Raw genomic sequence first — 20,031 nt, forward strand, 5'->3', positions numbered from 1 at the left:
CACCCCAGAAGGTAAATACCCCTGCTTCAGTCTCAGTTTAATTCTCTAAGTCTAAATATCTCCCAATGGCAAGTGACATCAGTGTTGAGTCTGACACCATTAAGTGGAGCCATCTATTGGCTCCTGGTGACATTTTACACCTGAAGCAAGATGTATATGGAAATGTGCATTGGTGAAATAAAGATAAAGTTTTTAAAAAAGCACAATGCTGTGTTTTTTAATAAAAACAAATAAGATGAAGTATTCTCAGCAATTACAGATCATTCTGGGGTAAAACAGTAAAGCACCAAGTGAACTATCTGAAATTACGTTCTCCAACATGGAATGTAGACACAACATAATGATTTCTACCTACCACTGGGAAAAGAAAGGGGAGCAAACAATTCACTTTTTTCAATATTTGTATGCATTGAATTGTTTGCTACTCTAAAATGAAATCCGTTTTTAAAGATCTAAACTAAAATAACTTGAGACATATTAAACAGTAGAGAGAGCTGGCAACTTAATCTCTTAGGGATGAAACAAAATGTTAGGTTGTCTAAAGCATGGTAAAATTGCAGTTCAAACATTTCCCCTCTTTTTCCCATAACAAAAGCCCTCCACCCATCACAGAACTTCGAAGCTACTCACATACTCCTTCCTCACAATATTTTAAAAATAAAACCCACTTCTAATTCTCAATCCTACTCAAATTTATGTTGAAAAATAAAATTTCATTTGGCTTCCGTTGCTACTTGGCATCTAGTTTTGCCATCTCTTGCACATAGATGCCAATGCTCTCGCTGTCAAAAAGCAGGAAATAAATGTTCTTCAAGGACGAAGGGCTGGAGTCATCAAAATGGGAAGAAATGGCTTTGAGAGTCACCTGGGCAGCAGTCTGTTTTGGAAAGCAATTTCTGGACAGAAGAAAAAGATCAGTGTTAAAGCTTGAAAGTACAGCATCAACCTGAAATGTTTTGAGTAAAAGCTATGCCACATAGTATTTAACCCATATATTAACCAGAGTCGATAACTGCAGGCTTCACCATTAGGCAACCCCATTTTGCAGCAACACTTTGCCTGATCTTTACTTTTTCTGAAGCACAAGGTGAAAGCAATTTTCCCTGCTGCCCAAGCACATCAGTACAGGACGGACAAAGCACATACATTGGATTCTGGTCAAAACCAGATTATCTAAGAGGCAAGGGGTCTAGGTCAGACCTGAAAAAAGATAAAATATAGTTGGTCACAGTTAGATTATGACTAGATTAGCAACTGCATCCAGTTCCAACACTGAGATGACAGATCTTATTAAAGGTCATGGAAATGAGAGGGAAGGCTAAGGAAGACCAAGATAAGGAGCAGCTAGTTTGCTGTACTGTGGAAGTGGAATGAAGGACAAAAAAATTAGGCCTGTTCAGGCTCAAGAAGACAGGCCAGGAATATACATGAAGAAAGGCTACCAGACCCTGAAGCTCCAAACTGATAAAGTATTTTAATACTTCACCAAGTATGCTACAATCCTTGAAAACAGTCTTTTTTTTTTTACAAATTTTTATTGAAACTTGAAAAGTGAACAATATACAAAAAAGAAATTTAACCTGTACCAATTTGCTATTAAATCCAAAACAAAATGTGTACATATAATTACTCCTGCTAAATCTAACCAGTATGAAATTATACTACCCTAACTTAAATAGCCTAAATATCAAAGTTGTTCATAGAATGCTTTGCTAATGCTATATCATATCAAGTTCCCACAATAAAGAATCTATAGTAAGAAGATACTGATTGTAAATTACTCTTGGTGAGATATTCCATAAATGGATACCATTTTTCCACAAAGTTTGATACCTTTGGATATTGTAAGGATTGCTGTAATCTAGCTGCCACTTTCTCCATAGCCATATGTTCCCAAACTTTACTATACCACCCATTTAGAGTAGGTGCATGTGGGGTTTTCCAAGATGTCGACTTTGCTACCACCAATAATGAAGAAATCAATTCCTGTCTAATCTGTGGAATTGGAGAATATTGCCACATATCTAGAAATATTAATTCGGGTTTCAGGGGGATAACATAATTAGTTATATTGTTTATCTGTTGCTGAATCTTTAAGCAGAATTCCTTGATGCATTGCCACCAGCAATGAATAAAGGAGCCCAGTTCCCCACAGTTTTTCCAGCATAAAGCTGAGATATTCGATGTTATTTTTGAGTGTTTCTGCGGCGTAAGATACCATCGGTGAATTATTTTGTATGATTGTAATTTGGTACTTATAACTTGTGAGTTGATTGGGTGTGATAACCAGATTTCTTGTAAACAGTCTTGATAAATTTCATAGAAACGGAACTGTTAGGTCAGCCAAAGAAGTCACTAGGATAGTTAACTTTTTTCTGGCATAGCTTTTATTATTGTCATTGAAAAATTCTAATGAAAAAAAAATCTGCAAAGCAGTTTATAATCAAATAAAAACTATTATACCAGAATTATGATCAGAATAACAACATGCACAATGGAGATACAATGACTGGGAAAGCTTCAGTTAAATTGCTACCTGCCATGCAGCTTGTTAATAATACACAAGCCTTTTTTAAAAAAAATCTTGGCAACTTGTTAAATCAGTCACACAATAAAACTGCCCTACTATTTCATTTATATGCAAATGTTGAAACATTAATAGTTTGTCAGATTTTCCATATGACTTAAATGGGAAGGCTTGACAAAGAAAACACATACCTGCCACTGGGGAGAGGCGGGAATGCCACAGACTTCAGCTTTTTGTCTTCAGCTGCAGTTAAACAGTTCTTTATAGACTCCTCCAATTGTTCTTCACATTTATCTGAACCCCACTGTGGGATATGACAGTGAATGACAAACTTTGCTGCTAGTCCCGTGGACTGGCTGAGAGCAGCTATGGTAAACAAACAACAAAAGGGGAGGGGGAGAGACTAAAGGTAAGCTTTATGAAGAACTTTTTTTTTACTGTTTGGAATTAGTTCTTTATTACTGAAACGGAAAACAAAATTCATGTATATGATGAGAACTAGGCATCAGAAGAAAAAAATATGCACAAAGGCCCTTTCTTTTGTGGATAAACTCACTCCGGTTATCCTTAACAGACAAATGCAGGTGCCTGGACCAACTGGAGACAGTTCTTCCACTAACCTGCATTCTAAACCAGAGTTATATCAAAGCTTAGAATCCTAGTTTGTGGGAGAAAAACAGCTGCAGCCAACCAACACACCTACATTTACATGATTCTATTAACTTTACTCATAATCTTAAGGATAGCCTTTTCTTGTTACACCACAGTCACCTGTAGAATGGAATACCATAGAAGACCTGCAATTTATTTAAAGTAATTTAGCATTTTATAATCATATGAAATTATGAAAGTGCTTGTTTCAAAGAGCTGTCTATCTGTCTCTCGTGATTTGATATGAGGATTCTTTATCTTACTTCTGTCTGTTCTTGAATAGGGCTTGTCAGAGGCCTGGTCTAGACATGCAGCAGTATAAGGTGGCAACGAGTTGGCAGAGTACCAAGGGGCTGCACCTCAGTTCTGTACCACTGCATGGAAGGAGTTACTTTTTCCAACATTCTCCTACATTAATTTCCCTGTAAGTGGAAAACTAGTGCAACATGTGAAAGGCTGATCTAAAACCCACCTCCCTCATGAGTTTGATTTTCATTTGCAGGAAATTTTTACATAGGGATTCATTAAGAATGTGATCTCTCTACCTGCAGCATGAAAGCCCAAGAATTCTATTTTTTTCTGCTGCTTGTGCAGAACATGCCAAAATTATCCAGAAGTAGGAATCTGTAGAAAAGGTCACAGAAATTATGTTTTAATCTGTGCCTGTACTCAAAAAACACAAAACAGTTCTTGCATTGCTTTACCAGCCCTGAACACACCACCATTTCTTTTAGCTATTTTTAATCTTGAAAATGCCAATAAAGAAAATTAATGCAAGGATAAGTTACAGTGTCAGAAGGGCTGAGAATTTGGGAGGAAGAAATGTTGTGTGATTAATAAAAATGCTACAGAAAATAAAGATGTTACCTTCTGTGACTTCCAGAGGTCCCTGTGACTTGCGCAGTTCCTTCACTGTTTCTAAGAACTCCTTACCTCCAGCCTTTTCCAGTGCTTTACCTGAAAAAGCGACACAAGTTCTTTAACTGAAATGCTGAGAAGAGCTTTAAAAAAAAAGTACAGATCCAGCCTTTTAAGAAAAACAGTCATGTCTCAACAACTTATCTGTAACCAAACATTATTTTACTACTGATAAAAGTGGAACTGATCTTCCTTCTAGTTCCTCTGGTTTCTGCTTAGAATATGGATGATAATGGTATTATTGTGTCTTAAAACATTGGCAAAATCTATTTTTGGACAGTGTAATGAAAAGCATTAGTGGTGTTCCTAAAGGGCAGTTACAGAAATAGAGCAATCAAATGTATTAAAACTAAATAGAACTATATTTAATCACATATGATGGAAGGCCAACCACCAGAAGCACAAAGAATTGATTGACTCCAGCAATCAAATCAAAATCTCAAGCAGGCAAATGCTCTTGTATTCAGTCACAGGTCCAAAACTTTAACAAAAATGCTACCACCATCACAGCATATAAACAGAAGACTTAAGACACCTGAAAGTTTTAGCCTTTTGGCTATTAAAGACTACTAAAAGTACCCCTTAAATATGTTTATAAAAAGAGTCCCCCTCTCCCGCTTGAAAAAATCTAGTAAGAATAGCTAAAGCGTAGCATAGGTCGGCAAAGAATGAAAGCACAGGTTGATGTAAAAAAAATGCTAAAAAAGGAAATCAGAAATTTACATGGCATTAAAAATGCAGCAAGCAGAAAACTTCTAAAAATGGCAGAGAGAAGATAAAAATAAAAAATATAGATATTTCTATGATGGCCTGGTGCCAGATATATACCCTCATGTAAATTTCAGCTAATTTACAAAGAGTTCTGCATTCAGACCTCTTTCAGATCATGATCTAAGCCATGCATTTTCTAAGCTGGACCGTGACTTCAGCCATGCTGACTTCCTAGAGAGCATCAAGCATTCCTAGCAAACAGCTTACTCTCAGCTCTACTCATCTCCCTAGTTCTTGCTTGCAAGACAGCTGGAAATGCACCTCCCCCCATAGTTTTCAAATAACTTAATTTCCAATGGAAAAATTGGAAAATTCTGAGCACTGAAAAAAGCCCTGAAAATTCTGAGCACTGAAAAAAGCCCTGAAAATTCTGAGCACTGAAATATTCTTTTTGAGAATGAGTGAAATACTTCTTAAAGCAAGACTTTTCTCTTGTATAAAAAAGTGTGAGAACTTCTTCAGTTTTTACAATGGGAGCACTGAAAAAACTCCTTTGAAATAGTTTCTCTTTTTGAGTGAGAAAAGCCTTGTTTTAAAAAGCATTTCATAATTTTTTCCTACCTCTCAAATGGTAAAAATTAAAATACATTTGGAATTGTACTATAGGGTACAGCAGCTTGTCACTCTAAGTTTTTGCTATATTTGCAGTTTTTCTTATAGAAAATGAAGATATTTATACTTTTAAATTCCATAGATGTGCTGAATAGTAACATTTCATATGTTACCTAAATTACTAATGATGCTTTTTATGTTGTTATATCAACAAACAAAACTTTAGGTTTTACAGGTCATAAGAACTGCATGTATATCAATTTCCCCCAGATTTCTGCTTTTCCCCCCAACAACAAAACTGGAAAACCCCGTTTTTTGTAGCTTCAAATTTCCAGAAATTTTACATGTCTAATCCAGACTAAGTATTGCGTTAATACAAGGCTCTTTTGTCAGAGGGACAGAATGTTCCTGCCTCCCTCCTCCAGCTCACTGATCCCCCCAAAATGCTGCCCCTGGGGGTCAGGGACACTTCGGAACAATATAAGAGGCAAACTGAGGGTCTGCAGCAGGAGGAGGGAATTGGAGGAAACTACTCCACCCCCTCTGTCACTGGAAAATTAATTTGGGATCCAACCCACACTCAGTAAACCATTAATTAAACTAGGGAAAGAATTCTAGGCATCTGCTAAGTGTCAAACATGATGAAATTCAACATTCAAATATCAGGAAACAGGATGCAACAAGGAAGAAAGAAAAGGAGGGTGGATGGAGATAACTTCAAAATGAAGTTTTGAAACAGTGACCAAACTTATAATGGCAATGTAAGAGAATAATATAATTATAAAGCAAAAATTTCTGTATTCAAAGTTCAGTTTTTGATACTGTCACTCAGATAAAATGCCACAGAGCAGGACCTTCTTTGTAGCTGCCCCAGAGCCAGGCTCTTCTTTCAACAGGCTTTAATCAATGCCCTGGTCTTTAACTGTAGTTCCTCTTCCTGCTGTTTCCCCCCCTTTTTATCACAGTTTTGACTTTACTGTATTATTGTTTGATGATTTAGAATGTTGTTAAAAGCACTGTGCGTATGTCTGTAAATAAACAGAATAGTTGCTAATAATATATAACTGTTGTCCACTGAAGAGTTTTTTTTTACATACAACTTAACCTCCTCACCCTGCCTATTTCAATAAAGTCTTACCAACTTCCTCCTTGAGATCTATTTCACCAGTAGTTGGGTGCACAATGCCTTCTACTTTCATAGAACCAATATGGCTGATGTCACTCTGCGTCAGAGACAGCTACAAGATATCAATGTGGGAAGAAAAAGAATTCATGAAAATATAAGATTACTGCTAAATTAGACTGAGTCTATCTAGGTTTAACATTTTATTTTCAAAAATGGCCACCTGATGGCTACAGGAAGCCTACATAAAGGCAATAGCACTGCCCAACTATATATCCCTAGCACCTGGAACTATTTAGTTATTATGAACAGGAGCCATTGATACATTATTCTCCATGAATTCATCTAATTCTTTTAACAAGCTATCTTAAGTTAGCAACCATCACTTTATCTTCTAACAGTGAATTCTATGTTAATTTCATGCTGTGTGAATAGTCCTGCTAGTTCATTTTATTAAGTGATTCCCTAAACTTTAGCATTAAAATAGGGAGAATATTATTTTCAATCCACTTTCTCTACTCTATTCATGATTTTATAAGCCTCCACCATGTGAGATAACCAAGAAAGTCTAGGTTTGCTACGCAGAGGCAGGCAATGGCAAATCTCCTCTGAATGTCTCTTGCTTGAAAACCCCATGGGGTAACCACAAGTGTGTATGTCTGTAGCCAACCATAATACTTTAGCCAGTATTCCAGGGTGGCTGCTGTCAGGAAGAGGCAGGGGGAGGGGGCAGGGCCCTTTTCCAGGGCTATTCTGGCCTTTGAGGGAAGAATTATTGGGGCCAGGGCCAGAAGCAATCACATGACTTACCATGACACACCCGGGCCTGGCTGCTTGCTACTGTTCAACAGCAGCCCCTCCCCCCCAAGCCAGTATAGTGTAGTGGTTAGAGTTTCAGGGGAGGATTTGGGAGACCCAGATTCGAATCGCTACTCTGCTGTGAAAGTTCACTGGGTGACTTTGATCCAATCACACACTTTCAGCCTAGCTTACCTCTCAGAGTTGTTGTAAGGATAATATAGAGGCAAGGAGAATGATGCAAGCTGTTTTGGGTCCCCATTGTGGAGAAAGGCATTATAAATGAAGTAAATTGCTAAATATAGATGAATATGGGAGGCAGATAAAAGGTAAGTTATTTAGTGGGTTTGAACAAGAGAAGGGCATAAGGAAAGCTGAGCGTATGTAGGCTGACAGGAGGAAAGAGGAAATAGTGTGGGGAAGGAGATACAGGGAAAAGCGGAGTACCACCTGCATGCAAGTCCTTGCAGGTTCCCTACCATTTAATTGAGCCTGACACAGCCAGTACCAAGCAATCGTCATTGAGGAGAGGCTTCCGGGGGGGGGGGGGGAGCCAGGAGCAGGTAAAGGTGGGAAGAAGGAAGAAGCAGGAAAAGAGGGAGAGGCTATGAGGGGCAAGGAAGGGGAAAAGGACCATGGTGCTGAAGGGGAAAATGAGATGCCCTTTGCAAGTCCCCCGCTTGAATTTAAACTATTAAACCAGATAAACAGCATTTTCTTTTTTTATTGCTGCTAAATTGCTGTCAGGCTGCTATGATCTTTTTTCAAACTAGGAGCTCACTTTTCAGATTTCACAAAAAATTTAAATGATGACAACATGCTCCCCCTTTCCCTCTCAGGACCCCTATCTCATTCATTTTAAGAAATGAATAAGGTGACAGAAGAATTAAATCTGTGTGAAGAATATCCTTGGAGTGTCAATCTTTGTTAACTTCATAATCTATTTAATATTTTATCCCATCCCCCAATCCATATGTGCACAGGGGCAGCTAGGCACGTGTGTGCACAGCAAGATAAAAGGTGGTAGCACCTAATCAGATCCAGCCCTCATCTTCCAGTCAACAGACTGGCAGTACTATTTGCAGGTGCACTTCCTCATCCAAGGAAGGATATATTGAAAGGCAACAGCTTCTGCCTCTCTGTGCTTGAGTTTTGTATTTCCTGTACACAAATATCTATGCATGCTCTTAGATTCCACCAAACCACTTTCTCCAGAATACCCTCACTGCTTCCAACTTACACAAGCACCATCATTGAGTTTTACAAGTCTTCATCTTCCTACTATAATAAAATCACAACACAATGGCAGGAGATGTCAAGATTACGTTTGACAATGCTGTTGTAGTCCAAGAGCACTGGGACCCATGCAGACCTTTTGTTGTTGCATATACAGTAATCAAAACAGACCTTCTAGTCCTTGTTGAGTAAGTTACCAAATTGTATAGTAAACTATTTATGAGACTCTAGTTATTGTGAAAATAAAAGGCTTACTGACTCTTTATGAAACATTGACTAATGTACAAAACACGCTAAGATGAGATGAGCATTTCTGCTAACTAGTAAAAACATTAAAATTTTATTGTACCCTCTTCTCTTCTCTGACTTACTACCTTCTGTCCTGGAACAAGGCTCTTGGAGGAAAGTATGGTAAATCCATCTCCAGGTCCATCATCAGTTGCTGAATTTGATGCCCCATCTTTTTCACTGTCCTTCTGTTTGTTCTATTGGAAAACAAAGATATTCAGTAAAGCTAATTATAACAGCTGTTCAGAAGATCAACTATATTGTTTGTAAATTCTTTAAAATATGCAAACAAATAGTGCCTTACCATAGTTTGACTACAGATTACTCTTTTTGAAGCTGAGGAATGTTCTGTAAACACCCCACAAGGGGAACATTCAAAGCCACTTCATTAATTTTTTTTAATGAAGAAAGGTCCCCATGCAGTGACTTTACTTCACCTTATTTTCATGTTTCGAAGCTGTTTTATATAAAGAAATTCTGTGCAGACACTGAACAGGCAATAAAAGACGCTTCACAGCTAGTCACTTTTTAGTATTCAATATGTGGACTATTTGACATAATGGTCTTTACAGGTGAAAATGAGGCATTGAAGTCACCATGAGACTATTTACTACCCCCAATAAATGTATGATTCAAGTGTTCACGGACACTACGAAAACCAGTGCTTTGCCTGAACATTTCAGCTTGCAGGAGTATGGTGCAGAATGTACACATTGTAATGTACTGCATATGCACCTGAAGTCACTCTCATGATAAAAATGGTCGTTTTCTCTGATCAGTGTTCCAACTTGCACTATGAAAATAGCTGTTTCTGTATATCTCTGTAATGCAGAAATGGCTACATGAAGTCTTGAGACATGCATCTGCCTAGATTCGGGGTCCCCAACCTGCAGACACCTTGGGAATTGTGATAATGCAGAGGCAGGGAAGGAAGCAAGAAGGGGGAGGCCCTGTTCCTGTACCCATTCCTGCATCTATTCTGATTCCTGAATGCCACACAATTGGTAAATTCCCGTGCTAGCAATCTTTGTGCTTTTATCTTTTGGACCTCTGGACTTAAGAGCTAAAGCTCCCATTTGGACTCTGAAACTTGCTAAAGGTAACATCTGGAACGAGTTAGGGATTTCTAGTAAATGTAGCCTAGCTTAAATAGTTTTGAGCTTTTCCCCATACGACTATGTTTATTTTTGTTTGCCTTTGCAGTTTTAATAAATTATCTTTTCTTAATTTGGTGTGGTTATTAAGAGCTGAGGCTTCAAACCAAATCCAGTTCTTTGGCCACTCTACCACATGCTAACCTACTAGTTTGTTTTTGGACTCAACCTACCGAGTGCCTACCTTGCAGGGCTGACTTCCTATTTAAAACCTGGCAGGGCTGGGAACTTGCCTCTTGGTTCCACAGCTGAAGGTTTAGTTTGGAGAGGCTGGAGGCAGCTTTATACCCTGGGGTTGAGGCGTCACTTACCAGTCCTTTTAGAACGATGTCTTTCAAAATGGGACTAGTTTTTAATTGTTTTAATAGCTGAATTGTAAAACCATTTTTATATTGCCAAGTAGGATATTAGATTTGAATCCTTTTCTGCTCTTGAATACTATGTTACAGCACTAGAGTAAACCTTGAATGGCTCATCTGAATTACTTTGAACTGATCTCTTTCAAGAAGTTCTGGTTTGTTCTTGTATAGAGTATCTTGTATGTTAATAGCATTATTCAGGACTCCTTGGTAATTAAATGAATATAACATCCAAAGAGAAACTAACTGCAAACAAAACTATAAAGATAAAATTCAAAACTGAACAAAATTGAACAATCTGTCCCTAAGAGGGACAGCTCATTTTCCAAACTGGAAGAGTTGGTCTGAGCTCAGTTTACCTTTTTGGGTGTCCGGGCTTTAGAAGCCTTTGCCTTCTTGCCACTTTTCTTGATCCCTCCCAAAGACTTCCTCCCTCTCTTCTCTGGAGACGGTGAAAGGATAGTATCAGATTTACTTTTGATGCCTCGTTTTTTGGCAAGAAGCTCAGGGTGAATTCTAGGCAGAACACCTCCACTTGCAATGGTCACTCCTTTTAGTAACTGCAGAAAGAGGCAATATACAAAGAATTCATTTAGACTTATTTATTTACATTTGTTTGCCTTTCTCACTGAGAATCAAGGTGTTGCACAATGTAAATTAACAATAATCTAATAAGCAATGAATAAAACTAGAATCTTAAAAATTTGAAATCAAAGCTGATTTCTGAACAAAACATAAATATTAAACATGGTATGTTAAACAATGCTGAACATGGTATTACATAAGTACAAAACCTAGTGCTTTTTCCTGGATCAATCTAGTACGATGTTTTTGTGTTTCCTTTTTAAAAATGCTTTCCTCAGTCATTCTGTTTTACATAGTGTTATGACCCTTTCTTTCTCTTGGGTAGATTTTGTCTTTAATCCTTCTCTTACACCCTCTAGGTAGATTGCTGCCACCAGGAATATTATATTCCAAGATATTTTATTTGAATTTCCCCCTTTAGTAACGTGCATCAGGCTCCTTCTTGGTACTATGTGGCCCTGAGGATAAGAATGGGATATAGGAATGACAGATACTCTGGGATATAAAAAAACAAAGTAAACTTTTATTTTTATAAGAGTATTGGTTTCATATTATTTCTTAAGCTTGATGGTTTCAAAGAGGGTTGATGGTTCTTAAAGTTTCTTTTCATAAACACAGTCACACAGATCTTCTCTCAGGCTTCACACAAAGTTTGCCTGCTTTCTCCTGACTGAATGTTCTTTCACAAACACACAGTTCAGGCTACCACACAGGTTATTTCTCTCAGACAACTTACACAAGCTCAGGCTGCACACAGCTTGCCTGCTTTCTCCTAAATATTTCTCTCAGAACTGCTTAAAAATACTAAGGCTGCACACAACTTGCCTCTCTTGCCCTGACTAAATCTTTTTTCTCTACTCTCAGTCTAAAACTACATTCACTCCGCCCACACTCTCAGTCATCAACCAATCATATCACTCACTCATCCCTCTCTTTCACCCCCACTCTTCCTCTATACCACACCAAGCGTTTAAAGACACACAAACACATTTACTTAAAATCACACATAGTTTGTGAAATGCCTGGAGATCCATGGAGAAATATATTTTACATTTTATTCTTGTCTTTGTACTTAAATCTTAGATAAATAATTTCAATACAGTTCAAAGATACTAGTTAAAATACAATCTATAGAATGAGAGGGTTTTTCAGAAAAGGAATATAGTTATATTGATTTTTTTTTTAAAAATTAACAGTTAACACTACCCCTTTCAAATACTGAAGGAAAGGCAAAAATTATGGCTCAAGTTATTGATACAGGTATGCCATGCATTTGTTCCAATATACTTGCGTACAGCACCAAATATAATTTATTGCATCATATTGTTTATTACAGTGCCGCTTATTATTACAAGATGAGTCTGAGCACAACCATGCTTAGTTAATATATTTCTCCCCCTTTGTTGACAGCTGACAACTAAAATGTCCTTGAATGCTCTGAGTGGGAAATAATATGGATTAGAAGTTGGATGGCTGCAACATGCAACACCTGTTGAGCAAAGTCATAACAAAATTCTGCTTTGGGGGCTTTAGGTTTTCAACTTTTTTGTGTGGCTGTGAACAACAACTCAGAAATAACCATAAAATCAACCTATTGGCCTGCAGAAAGAAGCAGATAATCCAATAAAGACAACTGCTGCAAAATCATCTGGAAAAGGTACCTGGTTCAGCTCCTCATCATTAGCAACTGCCAGAAGAATGTGTCTTGGGGCAATTCTTCCCTTTTTGTTATCCCTTGCTGCATTGCCAGCCAATTCCAGTATTTCTGCTACAAATACAATGAAATACAGCTTAGTAGCAAGAAATTTAATATGTAAATCAAATTAGAGCAACAATGTTGTAAGATCCATGTTAGTAACATACATATTTCTGTGACAGTTTGGCTCTGTGTTAGGGTTACATTTTTAAAACACACACACACCACCATTCCTTATTTAAAATGTCTGAGAAGCAGCAAAAAATAGCAAACAAAATAGAGATTAAAAAGAGGCAGTAGATCTCCCACCCTCCATTTTTTAGTTTTATTGATCTCTCTAAAAGCCATGAGGAGTGGACCAGGTGAACCTTCCTAGGTAACAAAAATTCTACTGAACATGTGCCACTACTGAATAGGTCCTGCTTCTTATATTCACCAGCCTCAGTTCTGACGACAGTGGGGAAAAGATCCCCTGCACTATATACTGAGTGCAATAAAGTATGCTTTTAAAAACAAAATTTAAAAATTGGATTCAAATCTTAGCTTAATATGTTTGTAGGCAACATTCTACCAAAATGATCCTATGAACTGGAATAAAATTTCTTGAGGATATCAGCAGATATTAAGGTAGCATATCCTTACAGCAATGGAAATATAAATGCTACCATCAAGCCTTGTGTACAACTGAGCAGGACTGAAAACCTGCTAGCAATCAATGACTGCTGATCTATGCAGAACTTTCTCAGTCCTATAAAGGTATAAATGTGCAGATTTGACAAAATTAAAAGAATTTTATCACACACACCCTTATTTGCATTTTCTTTTCGCTTCTTTTGATACTCTGAGGCAACTGAGTTAATTTTGAAATATTAACAAGAACATTAAATGAAGCTTACATCAAGACTTTCAGCAGTTTGTGCATAATATTGATTTTATAAGGTCAAACACAGTGGGCTGTGAGAATGGGTTTTAGGCTGTCTCTTACTCACACATATGATCCATTTACCACAAAAAAGGGTTAGACACTTTGCACAAGCAAAGCTTACTTGTTAAGACACTTAAGAGTATGCCTTCATTTTCTTAAAAGGTGGTATGTACAGTAGGGGGAAGGCATGTGGGAACTGGACTGGGACCAGCTAGTCATCTGATCAGGTCTAGGCAGCTGACTCTGATGCCCCACCTGTGCTGCAGGTAATTGCCAGCAGAGGACCAACTTAAAGCCCAGCTCTTGCAAGATGTGCAAACTGTGAGCCAAAGAGCTCTTTGACTCTTGCTCATGCCTTATAATTGGTGGCCGTTGGGGACTGTAATTAAAAAGCTCCAGATTACATCAAAATGCAACAGCTGTTGGAGGCCAAAGACTAGCAACAGACAGACTACTTTATCTCCCATGAACCACCAGCAGCAGATGCTGGTGGTGAGATTTTCTATCGTGTGTGGGTGAATCTGCATGTGGGGGGGGGGGGTAGTGCCATTGTTGGGGTACTGGTGGATAGAGGGAGGTATAGTGGTCGAAGGAAAAATGGGCCAGGAAGGATTGTCAGGTTACAACCATTCCTCTTCCCAGTCCTTTCCCAACCAAGAGGAACCTGGTTATTTTGCTACCCACCCATCAGGCCAGAAATGCTGCTTCTATCAGAAAAACGGAGAAACAATCATGAGTTGGTGAAAAAACTTTTCCCCCTAAATGTTTTACAGGCCTTCACATCTGAAAATGCAAGTGATTGTCTGTAGAGTGACAATGTATACAGTTTTGAATTTTTTTAAAAAATAACATTTAATAACAACAACAATCATCATCATCGACTTATGCTGCCCTTCAGAATGACTTAACACCCACTTAGAGTAGTTTACAAAGTATGTTATTATTACCCCCACAACAAAACACCCTGGGAGGTGGGTGGGGCTGAGAGAGCCCCTAGAAATCATAATTTTTTCCTTATCAAGTATTTCAGTTTATTTATTTTTTATTTATTAATTTATTATTTCAATTTATAAACCGCCCATCCTCAGGGACTCTGGTCAGTGAACAACAGTTAAAATCAATAAAAACAAGAAAACAGTAATTCTAAAATCAACATACAATAAACAATAATAAAATAAAATAACCAAGTGCATTAAAATGCAATGGTGAGGAGAACCCCCCACCCCAAAGGTGGGAGGCCGACATGGCACCACCCCCTTTAACCACCAAACGCCTGGCAGAACATCTCTGTTTTACAGGCCCGGCGGAACGGTAATATGTCCCGCTGGGCCAGGGTCTCCATTGACAGAGCGTTCCATCAGGCTGGGGCCAGGACTGAAAAGGCCCTGGCCCTGGTTGAAGTGAGGCGGGCTTCCTTAGGGCCGGGGACCACTAGTAAACATTTATCCGCTGATTGAAGCAGATTTAATAATAATCCGCTGATCGAAGCAGATTTAATAATAACATTCAATAATCCGCTGACTGAAGCGGATTTAATAATAACTTAATGCCCACTCAGAGCAGTTTACAATGTATGCTATTATTATCCCCACAACAAACACCTTGTGAAGTGGGTGGGGCTGAGAGAGCTATGACTGACTCAAGGTCACCCAGCAGCTGGCTTCAAGTAGAGGAGTGGGGAATCAAACCCGGTTCTCCAGATTAGCGTCCCGCACTCTTAACTACTACACCAAACTGGTTCTCTGGTATTGGTTGCTATTGGGACATGAAATTAACATGAGAAGGCATTCTTTAAATTTTATATAATAAGGAAATCAAAACATCTCTATTTAGGACATCAGAATATGTTCTGGGAAATTTCCCCAAAAAACCCATATCACAGTACCCATGACATACTGTAACTGTATTTAAACTGGCTCATTTCCTATTATCATCATGAATCCAAAATTTCTAGGTCCCTTCTCTGGAAAAAAAATGCTGGATAGGATCTCTGTTGAAGAGTATCTTCACTTTTTTGGTTCAGATCTAAAAGATAAATTTCCCTGCTTGTAATAAAGCAGACTGGATTAGATAACCACTGTTAACATTTGACTCTGCTTTGGAAAGTACTGGACTTCAAAACATCTGACCAGCAGGTGATTTTTGTGCATTCTTGATCATTATCATTCCTAAATTTCAAAGTTGTTGTGCAAACACTTTTCCTTTCTACTTAGTATTTTAATTTTAAAATGTCATTACCTGCTAAGTATTCTATGACAGCTGCCATGTAGACAGGAGCTCCCACTCCTATCCGATACTTGTATGTTCCTTTCTTCAAGTATCGCATCATTCTTCCCACTGGAAAAATAACACCTGCTCTGCTGGAGCGTGACATTTTGGTCATTTTTTTCTTTCCACCTCTGGCCGACATGTTGCTGTTATGTGTTTTTCAGTCTTCTAGCAGATTATTCTTATTTGTGCTTGCCCTAACACAAAATCTACAAAAAGCGAAAGCAGGGATTGATGTTTCGTGTGAAATATAACAGGCACTCTTGTTCAATAGAATGTAAGTATCATTAACAATATTAACGTTCCTGGGCAATATGACTGATATTGCAATAAAACAAAATACACAGTACCAGTCAGACTGGTTCATAGTGCAAGAGGGAGCATCCACTATATATTTAAGAGGAAGTTACACCTAATATCGGTGGCAGTTCTTTGATGAGTGTAGCCCCCCTTCCACTTTTAGCAGCATTACAAGGTATTAATTTAACTAAAGAGGAAAAAAGACTGTCTTTGTCCTTACAAATAATTGTAACTACTGAATAGAATTAATATTATTCTGGGAATGGAGCAAACATAATATAGGACGATTCTTCTTTACCTTTAAAAGTTATTTAGTAGACAGAATTTTAGCTGGTACTTCATATGCTGCTGCTTAAATTTTTTCTGCTACGCAGCTTTTAAAAGGACAGCTGAATGGGACTGTGCAAACATGCTCTAAGACTATGTATGGTTCTCCTTGGACATCAAAGCTCTGTGACGTTGATAGGGTGCCAGCAATTCCATGTGGGAAAAGTTTGGATCCTCTTTACTAGACATTTTCCAGTAACTTTTCTTTAGCAGTGTGTATGTGTGTGTGATTTTTCTTGTCTAGTTTTATCTGCACATAAGTAGGGTAATCACTTTTTGTTCCTAACAGAGGCTGTCTTTTTTTAAAAAAAATAAAAGATACAGCTTTCACACAATGTACAAAAGTGTTTAATTTACTCCTGCCATGCTTTAAATTGCAGGACTTCAGGCAGGCCAGAAGAAAAAAAATAAAGATGGCAACCCTAAAGAAATGGATATCCTGGGGGATTGTATTATTACAGTTGAAAAACTGCTTCCCTGAGGTCCAGCTTTAAGGCCTACAGAAAGTAAATGTGTCTGAACTATACCACTTCAGACTACATGTGGGAGTTCACAAAGAATACCCCTGCATACAAATAAAAGCTGCTCACACAGACAAATAAATATTTGGGGAAAGCATCACCCTTTAGCTTTCACCCCACAATAAATGAATAGGGAAGAATATTCAGACATGCAAGCACTCACTTGCAGTCTGAACCACACTGATCATCTCTGAGAACTAGCCTTAAGTTACAGTCCTAAAATACAATCACAGATTTGCCCATACCATGTGGTTACTACACCATTTCTGCTGAGGGGAATGACACTTGAAAACTTGAAGCTGTCTGATACTGAATCAGACTACGGTCTGTACAGGTCATTACTGTCAACTCTGACTGGCAAGGGCTCTCATGCAGAAGCCTTTCACTTCAAACCCCTCCCCCCACCGGATCCTATTTTTCACAGGAGATGCTAGGGGTCGAACCTGGAGAGGGACTCCAAGCAGATGCTCTACCTAAGCCTCACAGCCCCTCCCACACTGGAAAAACCTGAACGATCTGTTCGGTCTAAATTTAGAACCAGGCTCGTCATTAAACACAACACACACACACACACAACGGTTTCGTCTATTAATTTCAACACGCATGCTCTACGCGGTTTCCTTCTCTCCTTTCCCCACCCGTAACATTCTCTGAGTAGCGCGAGCAGCGTCTTTGGCTCTCCTTTACGAAAACCTATCCCTTTAACAGGATTGGCTGTTCATTATGGCGGGGAACATTCTTTTTTTTCACCTTTCAAATTCAAACCGCCAAAGCGTTAGGCTTATTTGCATAAGGAGCGCGCGCGTGAAACTACAAAGCCTCTATAACAGGGGAAGAGGACGGACGCCTCACAGGCTGGATACTTAAACGCGGGGCGCAAGCAGTTGCTGAAAAGGGTGGCATTTCCGGCGTGGGGAGCGGCAGCGGCTGGCTAGCTGCAGAGGGAAGCGCCCTAGGATACAAGCTGAGCGACGTACGCGCTTGGCACTATGGGAAAGCCGACGCCGTTCATTTCCCGCGCAATTCTCATTATCTTCACCGCCCCGCCTGTTTTTTTTTAAAAGTACCCTCATTTGTCGGTTGCCTTGACACCCCCCTCCCAGTACTTCTGGCACAACTGGCTCAAGTGAGGTTAGAACCGTTAAACGGGTCTAACTGAAAGAGCACCCCGGAAAGGGAAATGCTGCGGAGCGCCCTCTCCCTTCACTTCCCCTGGAGAGAGGCGCTGGGTGTGAGAGATCACGCCTCCCCCACCCCCCGAGAGGCTGAAGAGATAGAATAACAGTATGGCGAGCGGCGGTCTCCTTAGAAGCACCCTCTTGACCTTTCCGGTGCCGTAGAGGCCGCGAAGCAAGCCTCAGAGGGGTTCGCTTCTCGCCGCCGCATCACGTCCCCCCCCCCCCTCGCTCGCCCCGAGGACTACGCGCCTCACCCCACACAGCTGCGTGCAGGAGAGCGGGTGGAGGCGGCGCTCCCCCTGCTGCGGGCCGCCTCCGCCGCTATTGGGAGGGGGCGGGCAACGAGAGGCCTCTTCCACCAAACGCCGCAACTGGTTCTCTACTTGCGGTGCTTTAGCTGAGTCCTCTTCCCCCGCCCCCGGTCACCTCTCCGGCTAAGCGCCGTCTCCGCCTGCCGCTTCAATGCCGCAGTGTTTGTGTCGCGCTCCCTCCTTCCCTTTCGTCGCTTGTATTGTATGGTTTCAATGGCGGCAGCTCTGGAGGCCGGTGGTAGGGAACGGGGAGGGAGGGGCTGTTCCTTCTCCACATACCACCTCTAGGAGGAGTCACGGCAGCGTGGTCCACCGAGCGCCCCCGCCGCCCGTCCTGGCATTGGCGCGCTTCTGTTGTTTGCGCCCCTTTGGGAAGAGCGAGCGTCTCTGATACGAAGAAAAGAGCGAGGAGGAATAGCAAAATAGGCTTTATTTTGGCCTTTCGTCGTCACTGTTGCAAGGCATCTTGTAACACATGTCTCCAAAATTACGCGAGGATTTTGATCTTAGCGCCTTGTGGCGTGCTGTGCGGCATTTCGCAACGTTTTTTTTTTTTTTAAATCGTGGACTCTGGTTAAAACTAGGACTGCTTGGCTGTTTAAATAATTAGAAAAAAGCGGGTGGGTCTGTTGCAGTGCATGCTTTTTAGACTACCTGCCAGCATGTTACAAAAACGCTGCTCTATAGGCTGCGGTTAGAGCGATATTGTATATATACATGAATGCATGGGAGAGAGTTCCTTCCCGATGCTTATACGAGGCATAGAATTAATTGTTTAGAGTTAAATAGTAGTACTTTGAATTATGTGTTCTCCTCCACCATCGCTAGAATAACTGGTTCACCCATAATTAAACATTGCAATGGTAGGAAAATCTTCATTGCTCTACTGATGTCTCTGGCATCTTCTCTCACTGTAACCATGCTGTTTGGGTCATTTAGGATCCTCCCCAATATTCTGCTGCTGCTGGCTCAAAGACAATCCCTTTGGGTGCTCTCAAGTTACAGGATAGCTTCCCAAAGGAAATTAGAATGTCTAGATCTCTTACAGTTTTAGTGGACTTGTAAAACTGAATTCTTTAGTTGAGACTTTGGTTACTCAAGATCATTGCTTTGTGTCGTTTGTTTATTTAGAAAAAGTTGATGATGCCTCTTCAGCCCTACGCCAGGTGGTGCACAACTAAAACAAAACTAGTCAAGACAATACAAATCAACACATACCAAATGTTAATTCCTGCAGCAATACAACATGAGTTTATATTGGGCCATGAACAATGAGCCAAGGTATATACGAATTGCAGAATCACAGAGTTGGAAGGGGCCATACAGACCTTCTAGTCCAACCCCCTGCCCAATGCAGGATGAGTCTAAAGCATCCCTGACAAATATTCAGCCTCTTCTTGAAAACTGCCAATGAAGGGGAGCTCACCACCTCCCTGGGCAGCTGATTCCACCTTTGAACTACTATAACCGTGAAAAAGTTATCCAACTGGTATCTTTCTGCATGTAATTTAAGCCCGTTGCTTCAGGTCCTAACCTCTGTTGC

General features: G+C 39.8%; 1 protein-coding gene across 3 annotated transcripts; it reads right to left on the minus strand.

The window, feature by feature from the left end:
• Positions 1-189: 189 nt before the first annotated feature.
• On the minus strand, positions 190-18,740 carry LOC129332333 (core histone macro-H2A.2). Of its 3 annotated transcripts, none has more exons than XM_054983381.1 (9): positions 18,604-18,740; positions 15,822-16,060; positions 12,624-12,730; positions 10,737-10,937; positions 8,951-9,061; positions 6,558-6,657; positions 4,046-4,135; positions 2,719-2,893; positions 190-896 (listed from the first exon to the last, which is right to left on the minus strand). In XM_054983381.1, the coding sequence occupies exons 2-9, from the start codon at positions 15,991-15,993 to the stop codon at positions 731-733; spliced, it is 1,122 nt and encodes a 373-aa protein (XP_054839356.1). In that variant the 5' UTR covers positions 15,994-16,060; positions 18,604-18,740; the 3' UTR covers positions 190-730. The 3 variants fall into 3 exon arrangements, with proteins under 3 accessions (XP_054839356.1, XP_054839357.1, XP_054839355.1); XM_054983382.1 differs by having other exon boundaries at positions 12,624-12,727; positions 18,432-18,740; XM_054983380.1 differs by having other exon boundaries at positions 18,432-18,740.
• Positions 18,741-20,031: the final 1,291 nt, after the last annotated feature.

The sequence above is a fragment of the Eublepharis macularius genome, chromosome 6 (genome assembly GCF_028583425.1).
Source record: "Eublepharis macularius isolate TG4126 chromosome 6, MPM_Emac_v1.0, whole genome shotgun sequence".
Classification (NCBI taxonomy): domain Eukaryota; kingdom Metazoa; phylum Chordata; class Lepidosauria; order Squamata; family Eublepharidae; genus Eublepharis; species Eublepharis macularius.

Bases quoted from the DNA above. Each gene is read 5' to 3' on its own strand.
- LOC129332333 (XM_054983381.1), bottom strand. From the start codon at position 15,993: ATGTCGGCCAGAGGTGGAAAGAAAAAAATGACCAAAATGTCACGCTCC. The intron at 6,658-8,950 runs GTAGTAAGTCAG...GATATCTTGTAG, and splicing joins GCCTTGTTCCAGGACAGAAG to CTGTCTCTGACGCAGAGTGA. The intron at 2,894-4,045 runs GTAACATCTTTA...TGTTTACCATAG, and splicing joins ACCTCTGGAAGTCACAGAAG to CTGCTCTCAGCCAGTCCACG.